Raw genomic sequence first — 9,341 nt, 5'->3', positions numbered from 1 at the left:
GGAACGTGATTTAACAAATCGTTTGGTTAAAAGAGAGTCGAAAATTGATAGTAGTCAAACTAGTTCTTTAGAAGTGATGGATGACCCAAATAGACTATTGCCAATACTTCCACCAGTGCAAGCAGAGAAAACCCTTAGAGAATACTTTTCACCACTTGTAGCCAACCAACCATCTTGTATTGTGTTGCCACAAACTACAGCAACACACTTTGAACTTAAGTCCTCTGTCATTCAACTTTTGCCATCTTTCCATGGGTTAGAGAGAGAGGATCCATATTTGCACATTAAGGAATTTCTTGACATATGCTCTACATTCCGTTTTCAAAATTTTAATGATGAGTCAATTAAGCTTCGTATGTTCCCTTTCTCATTAAAAGACAAAGCAAAAGCTTGGTTGAATTCACTTCCTGCTGGATCTATTAGTACATGGGATGAATTGAGTAATAAGTTTCTCACCAAGTTTTTCCCTATGTCTAAAACAAATGCCCTTAGGAGAGAGATAAGTGATTTTTATCAAAGAGAGGGTGAGCAATTTTATGAGTGTTGGGAAAGATTCAATGATTTACTCCTCAAGTGTCCCCACCATGGTTTTGAAAAATGGAGACTTATACAATGCTTTTATAACGGTTTAACCATGTCGAATCGTCATATGGTAGAGTCTATGAATGGTAGGAGATTTTTGAACTTACATGAAGGCTGTATGGGATTTCTTTAATTCACTTTCTGAGAATTCTCAACAGTGGGATTTTTCAAATCAAAGAGAAAAATCATCTCAAGTTTCTAGAAAGGGGTTATATGAAGTTAAGGATGATTTTGATGTGAAATCCACTCTAGCTACACTTTCTAGGAAAGTAGATGCCTTAGCTCTGAACCAATCAATGAATCATCATCCTAGTGTAGCTAATGAGGTTTGTGCTCTTTGTTCTAACTTGTCTCATACAGCACAGAATTGTCCATCATTACCAGCCTATCAAGAGGCTTATTCTGAGCAGGTACATGCCTTACAATCATATGAGAAAACCCCCAATAATCCATATTCACCCACATATAATCCTAATTGGAGGAATCACCCTAATTTTTCTTGGAAACAAAATCAACCTTTGTCAAACCAAGGAGGACAACAGTTGAACATGCCCAATCAACAATTTGTCCCTCCTAACCAAGTACATCCTCCTACCCAACAACCTATGTCTCAATTTGTTGCACCCCAACAACGAAAGCCTTATTTAGAGGATACACTTCAAAGTTTCATTCAGTGAACCCAACAAGCTTTTCAGTTCAACACTCAAGCTATTCTAAAGCTTGAACATCAATTGGGTCAATTAGCAACTACTGTAGCTGAGAGAGAGAAAGGAAAATTTCCAAGTCAACCAATTCCTAATCCCAAAGGAGTGCACGAAGTTGGATCGAGTTCAAGCCATCAACATGAAGAAGCAAAATCTGTTATGACCTTGAGAAGAGGAAAATTATTTGACAACAAAGTAGAGGTTCAAACAAGGAAGACATCTGCGCCTACTTCTTCAGATCCAGTTCCATCACAAGACTCATCACCAAATGATCCAAAAGAGAGTGGCCCCACCAGCTTATATTCCTAAGGCTCCTTTTCCTCAAAGGTTAACAAAGGTAAAGAAAGGGACTTCAACAGGTGAGATTATGGAAATCTTCAAACAGGTAAGTATAAACATCCCTTTACTCGATGCTATTAAGCAAGTTCCTTCCTATGCCAAGTTTTTGAAAGATTTATGCACTAAAAAGAGAAATTTACATGTCACTAAAAAGGCATTTTTAACTGAACAAACTAGCAATTTACTTCAATGTAAAATGCCACCAAAATTTAAGGATCCTGGTTCTCCTACTATCTCATATGTTATAGGGAACCAATGTTTTGATAAAGCATTATTGGATTTGGGTGCTATTGTTAATCTCTTGCCTTATTCTGTTTACATGCAACTTGGATTAGGTGAGTTAAAGCCAGCTTCTATTATTTTGCCACTTGCGAACAGGTCAATGAAAATACCTCGTGGTATTATAGAGGATGTGTTGATACAGATTGATAAATTTTATTATCCTATTGATTTTATTGTTATTGATACTCAACATGTACTGGATCCGAAGAAACACACCCCAGTTATTCTAGGTCGTCCTTTCTTAGCTACAGCTGATGCTCATATTAGTTGCAGAACTGGAAACATGCAATTGTCTTTTGGTAACATGACCATGGAATTAAACATTTTTAATGTTCCCAAGCAGGCACAAGAAGATGATGAAGTCGTTGAAGTAGATATGATAGAAGCATCAATTGATGACTCACTTATTTCTAACCACTGTGACAATCCATTAATACCATGCACAACTGACTCTGATTTCTCTGTTGATGTTGATAGTGGTATTGAAGAAGTTAATGCTTTACTTGATTCGGCTCTTATCATAGATCTAATTAAGTGGAAAGAAAAGATTGAGCCACTTCCTCCTGAAGAGAAAATTGAACCATTCAAGTTGGAGTTACTTCCTAAAAAAGTGCAACATAGGTCACATTCTAACATGAAAAAGGTGGTAAGATCTAAAGTACTTAAATTATTAGATTTTTATACTACTTCAGATAACTCTCAGGAAAGCATGGAACAGAAGAGATCAAGGCAGTGCGATATTGAGGAGTTTCGTTACCATCATCCTTTTATAGATAAAATGCTCCAGTGCTTAGTCAATTATGTTTTCTGGCATTTTCTATATAATTTCTTTGCTTTTCACCAAATTCTTATTGGTCTTGGTTGATTTGTTGTTTACATTAATTTGTTAGTTAGTAGGATTTTTTTTATTTCATTATTTATATTTCTTCTAACGTTTTCTTTTTAGTTGTCATTTTTTTTAAGCTTTCCTAGCCCATCTAGGTGTGTTCTCTCCAACTTTTTTTTTATTATTTATGTTTTTTTATTTTATTTTATATTTACTATATATTTTTTTTCTTTCATTTGTTTGCATATATATCTTTTGTTTGTGAAACATTGAGGACAATGTTCTGAATAAGTTTGGGGGTGGGAATAATGTGTGCTTTGTTTGTTAAAAAAAAACCAAAAATTTTTTTTTTTAAATTTCAAAAATGTAAAAAAAAAAATTTGTGTTTTTTGTTTTTAGGGAAAATGACACAGAGACCCCTAATGTTTGAATAAGGGACATAAAACCCCTTAATGTTTCAAAAAAGACACTCAGACCCCAATTGACTAACGAAAACCGTTTGTTTTAACAGAAATTATAATTTTAAAGTGCAATTACCATTATACCCTTATAGCATATTAAAAACTAATTGTTCATTGTCCAATTTATCCCACAAACACAATCAGCAACCAAACGCGAGCACAAGCAGCAGCCAAACACGAGCACAACCAGCAGCCAAACACGAGCACAACCAGCAGCCAAACACGAGCACAACCAGCAGCCAAACGCGAGCACAACCAGCAGCCAAAAGCGAGCACAACTAGCAACTAAACGCGAGCACAAGCAGCAGCCAAACGCGAGCACAAGCAGCAGCCAAACGCGAGCAATTCCAGCAGCCAAACGCGAGCAGTTCCAATAGCCAAACTCAAGATTTCAGCAGTTCCAACAGTACAAGCAACAGCCAAACGTCGATCGACAGCAGATCCGGCAACTAGACTCGGTCTCGATCCACACACGAGCAGTTCCAGCAGCTTCCGGTAGCGCGAGCAGCAACTTCCGGCAGCCCCAGCAGCGTTCGGCGAGGCAAACCGTGAGTGTGTTAAAAGATTTGTCTGAAATCAGCATCAGTGTGTGTGTGCGTGGGGTTTGTTTGTGTGTGTGATGCGTGTGTGGGTTTTTAGTCAATTCACTTGTTTTTAATTTGTAATTACGATTTTAACCTTTTAATGATTTAACGGAACGATTTCCGTTAGTCAATTGGGGTCTGAGTGTCTTTTTTGAAACATTAGGGAGTTTTATGTCCCTTATTCAAACGTTAGGGGTGTCTGTGTCCTTTACCCTTGTTTTTATGTGAAAAGCCAATGATAAGAATTTGATTGACAATGAATATGGCTTTTAGAAAGGGTTGAATATTGTCTTAGTTTATACTTGATTCTTGTGTTAGTTCCTCTTGATTGAGATTCTTTAAACCATGAGCACTAATATCAGTTCTTTCATGATTTTGACTTGAAATTTGAGATTGACGCAGCCTGAGTTGAGAATTTTAGATAGAGTAAATGACTGTTTGTCTTGATTCTTATCTCCACAATACAAAATAGTATACACGGGCGCCAAAGTCAGAAATAGCTACCTATAACCCTTAAGAGTGAAGCTATCCTTGAGTAATTTGGGCCTATGTACCACAAGTATGTAGAGGATAATCTACCATGAGAAGAAGGCTACCTTAAGGGGTAGAGTGAAAGCTCCTGACTATGGTTAAAAAAAAAAAGAAGAAAAAAAAAAGAGAAAAAAGAAAAACCAAATCAAGTGCATGTGCTGAAAAAAAAATCAAAAGAAAATGCACATAAAAGCCTGTGAGAGAAAAAAAAATTAGAGATCAAGATGATAAGATTAGTTTGAACTACTCTATTCTTTGTTTGAGGCGAATGCTGTTGATATTGAGGATTTTGGGAATGGATTTGATTGAATTGATTTCACACACACACTACAAGAATCGAAAGAGAGATGGGATTGATTATTGAATTAAAGTTAGAACTTTGCCAATATTTGAAATTTTCTTTGAGTTATATAATTTATGCAATCTTTGAGGCTATTTTCATGTTTTATTTAATTTTTTTTGTTCTATTTATTTATTTATTTATGTTTTTTTTTAATGATGTTTGTGGGTATCATCACTGAAGCCCTTACGAGATTATAACTTGTCCACTAGGGCCGCCTAGGGGTTTACAGGCTTGTTGCATACGCTAAATGCAATCGCGATTACCTGCGAAAGTGGTTTAATTAGGATTTACTTTTTGTGTTGTTATTTTTATTTTTGTTTTAAGTTTTAGTTTTGCTCGAGGACTAGCAAAATCTAAGTTTGGGGGTATTTGATGAGCATATAATATATACATATTTTACCCTTAATTAAATAATTACTAGTTATATTTATTTGTTATTTTTAATTAGTTGAATTATTTTATTGAATAGGGAATTAATTGGAGATTATGGATAAAAAGTGCATAAAGAATAATAACTGAACAACATTGAAGATCAAGTCAATTTGTAAAAGCAGTTAAGCAAATGTATATGAAATTCAATCCAAAAAAGAAGCCAATAAATTGAATTTTCCATGCTGGTGCAAACAAAGAAGAAATTTAAAGCTAAAGTGGCCTGCACGTGAGAAGCAATTGCATGGCATTACAAAAAGAATGAAAATTCCAAGTGGGCTCCACGTGCATGGGCTCAAAGTCGGTTGTGCTTGGCTTGTTTTAAATCCTTTTGATTTGAGGATTTTGGAGGGTGTTACAATATAAAAGCCGAACTTTGGCTTTTGCAAGAGGAGAGCCGCCAGAAGGGAGTGCAAACGCAAGGATTCAAGATAGAGAAGAAAATCTGCAGCAATTCGGCTTCCCCATGGCTGAATTTATTTATTGTGTTGCTCTCAATTCAAGTATGTCTAACTAATTTTCTTATACTGAGGTTAAGGATGAAACCATATTCAATGAAATAATTATCTTTTTATTTAATTAATTCCCAATATATGTTCTTTGATGATTATGGTTTTTATTTCACATAAATAATTGGATGTTAATAAAATCTTTTCATCAATTTTGTCATGCATTATTGATTGTTAGGATTAATGTTCGATTAAATCTATGCTTGGATTTATAAAGTTTATACATGATTATCTTTGATTCTATGTCTTTCATTAAATTGTTTACATAGAGTGCTAAGGAAACTTTGACTCTTTGTTATTCAATTTGTTTACATGAAATTCTTAGATGTCATATTATCAAGCAGAAAAAGAACCTACATTAGATTTAATTACTTGGGCTTAATTGTTATATCCATGAGATGACATAGATTGATTTCGAGTTGTCACTCTAAAATTGGGAACTAATTAATAATTAGATAATTACTAGTTGAATAGTGGTGGATTCTGAAACCTTGGTAATTTGTCTTATTGATTTCTCATTTGCTTTAATTGTTTTCTTAGTTTAATTAGTTTAATTTCTCTTAAAACTCAATTTGCTCAACTAGGTTAGAATTAATATTAATTTTAGATTTAAATTAGACTTCTCAATTTATAACAATCCCTGTGGGATCGACCTCGTTACCACTACTCTATTTCTAGATTTGTGCGCTTGCGAGTATATTAAAATTTTCACAACAAGTTTTTGTCAATTCTCCACTAACACCTGCAATAACAGAAAGCAATAAGAGGCAATAAAAATTTTTCTACCTTTAACCCTTCGATGCCCAATTTATTTTTTTGGGTTTATTAGAAAAATTAAAGAAGTGTCTGGTTTTTTAATGTAATAGAAATAGAAAGAAAAATCTCAACGTAAAGAGAGTGAAAAATAAAAGGTAGTCTAAAGACGAAAAAATTGAACCTATTTTGGTTTTCATAGTTTGTTTTTATAGAGGTATGAATCGTTTTCTCCATTGACTTTACTTGTCAAAAGTAAAATCACAAGTCGTCCAGCCCCGAAATCCACTGAATTGAATCACTTTATCGAAATTTAACTGCACAGGAAGGTGTCTTGTTGCTTCATTTCATCATCCATGACGCATTCCCTGTATCAGTTCCAATTTTATCCGATGCTGCAAAGAGACGATGATGAATCCTCTGATCCCATTATTAATAAAATTCTTTCCAAAAGTGAACCATAAAGTAAGACAGCTTGGACCAACATTTATAAAAGTTGAAGCACAAACAAAAAAGGCAAGCCCATAACTATCTAATCTTTTGAAATTAAAAGGTTAAAAATGAAAAATTCGGGTCAAAAACTCTTTCTAATGCTCTCCAAGTTCAACTTGGCTCCGCCTGGTAACTCCTACGATATTGACCTCTTAATTTTAATGGTATAACGTCACAGCCAACTTTAGTTTTTATTTATTTATTTATTTTTTAATGGCCCCCATCGAACCAAAACCTTAGATTGGTACCTAACCTAATTTTATATTTGGATGCAAATTTTCAGCTAGCTAGGACGTTCAAAAGTGGCATGGGCACGGGCACAAGCTCTAAACAATTAGAATTTGCAACAAAGCCACCCAACGATAGATATCATCTTACCACACCAGTTAGGGTCGGTTCTACCAGTTCGGAGACCTTAATGAATTTTTTTTTCGAAGGCCTTTTTACATTAAACAATATGTGCTTAGAATAATTAGAATGATAACACATACAAAGTTGACTAGTTGAGATGAATATGATGGTCAGACGTCAGATGATAAAAATGAATTTTATAGAAAAGATCAGAAGAATTTTCTTTATAGATACGAGAGTAAAAAACTTTAGGTTGTTAATTCAATATCCATTAGTGAGGTTTTAAATAGGGTTAATAGGATCCTAAAAGTTTTAAAATCTAACATTAATAATTTTAATAGAGAAATTATTTTTTGGAAAGGAAAAGCATTGGATTTTTTTCTTGTAATTATTATCAAAATAAAGTTTCAAAGTGTTAAAAATCATTATTATACAGTAAAAATTGTATTTTTAATTAAAAAAATTACTTTTAAGGTAAAGATTATTAAACATGGAGTTGATGATGAATGACAGTAATAATAATGAGATGCGTAAAAATTAAAATTTTCTACAGTATAAATTTAACTTAAAAAAATAGAATCTTCGAATAATTATTATAATTGTATTAATAAATAAATACTCAAAATTATTATTTTCTTAAATATGAGACCTTAGCCGACCACTTAATTTGTCTAGTCCTAAAGCCACCCACAACACCAGTCATGATCAATGTTCATAGCTAGAGAAATTCTAAAATACATTAGAGGCAGCATGTCAGCCATAGAATAAGCAAATGATGTTATGTTATGTGTGCATTTATTTTGAAAAACTATCATGCAAGTGGTGGATATATTTAATTCAATTACACATGTCATGCATGCATCAATTAGTTGTAATACATCAGAAGTATTTTAGAATTTCTCCAATACCAATCGTGGCAGGCAGCACAATCAACTGTAGATCTAGCGACAATTAATGCTTAAGCCATGCACTGGTTCGACTTGCCTTATTTCTACAATCAAGTCCCTAGTGATGTAATAGCTACGTGGTGCTACACTGCTTAAATTAGTGGACAACAAGTACATGACAGTTAATTTTCCGTTTGAGCCTGCGGAGGAAGCGGATAATACAGGGCCATTTGCTCAATTTGTTATAGAGAAAATGATGGATTTAGGGAGTTATTTTACAAAATTTGGACCCAATACTAAGTTGATCTTGTGCTCAAATCTTCATAATTTGTTGTTAGATGTATGTGTATAGTAATATATGGTTAAGATTTAATTAATTTTATATTCTTATCCAAAAACTACCAATTGTATTCTTCCAAAAAGTTAATAAAAAATTTAACTTAACACTGAATCTAAATCCTATTTTACATATTTAAAGTTAGGGTTGGCGTATAATACTGCTAAGGATAAGGGTGTTGAGCGTTTTACTTAAACTATGATAGAGAATTTTAAACGTGCTTGGAATGAAGATGCGCAGAGCCAAAAGATCGTTTGGCTTCTGATTTACTTGAGGAATAGTAAAAGGGGTGATTAGTGTTAAAAATTATATGTTTAGTAAGGGATAAAAATTTTATTTTGTGCTTATAATATAATTTACATTTGTAATTATATAACATATTATGAATTTCTAATTATTTTTCTAAATATTTGATTTTTTTTGTGTTTATTAGGTAAAAACAATAATTTCACGCAATTTGAGGCTTCAAACAAATGTACAAATGTCAAATTTGGATTCTAAAAGTCCGAGAAATTAGGTATTTGTCAAGGAGGATTTGCGACTTTTGTTGTAAATTTATAATTTTTTACCATGGTAAATAAGGTAATTGTGAAATTATAAGTTTTTAATATGTTAGGTGCTGTAATTGTTAGTGGAATGTGTTGGATGTGATTGAGTGGATTAAGTTAGGTTTATGTTTTGTTAGTGAGACAAATGTATGGCTAAGATGCAATTAGCTTTATTTATTTGTGTGGTGTGAATTAATCATATATTAGTGTAAATAGAGCGGGGTAACACACCTCTCCACACATTTTCTTCTCTTTTTTCCCCTCAATTTCTTCTTCTCATCTCTCTTTGTAATATATTTTTAATAAATAAAATTAGTTTTATTTCCTATTTTCAAATACCATTTTTTTAATTATGTATTTTTTCAATTTTAATAATTCCATTT

At 33.1% G+C, this 9,341-nt stretch overlaps 1 protein-coding gene and 1 non-coding gene across 2 annotated transcripts; one reads left to right on the top strand and one right to left on the bottom strand.

Moving 5' to 3' along the window:
* Positions 1–484: 484 nt before the first annotated feature.
* LOC112100454 lies at positions 485–591 on the bottom strand. The gene has a single exon (XR_002906826.1). It is a non-coding gene; the product is annotated as a small nucleolar RNA R71 (small nucleolar RNA).
* Positions 592–1,653: 1,062 nt separating this feature from the next.
* Positions 1,654–2,772, top strand: LOC112099793. The gene has a single exon (XM_024187263.1). The coding sequence runs from the start codon at positions 1,654–1,656 to the stop codon at positions 2,770–2,772; it is 1,119 nt and encodes a 372-aa protein (XP_024043031.1).
* The last annotated feature ends 6,569 nt before the right edge of the window (positions 2,773–9,341 follow it).

Source organism: Citrus clementina, unplaced genomic scaffold (genome assembly GCF_000493195.1).
Source record: "Citrus clementina cultivar Clemenules unplaced genomic scaffold, Citrus_clementina_v1.0 scaffold_3, whole genome shotgun sequence".
Classification (NCBI taxonomy): Eukaryota; Viridiplantae; Streptophyta; class Magnoliopsida; order Sapindales; family Rutaceae; genus Citrus; species Citrus x clementina.
The sequence above is the reverse complement of the archived record's forward strand: the minus strand, read 5'-3'. Positions and strand labels throughout refer to the sequence as shown.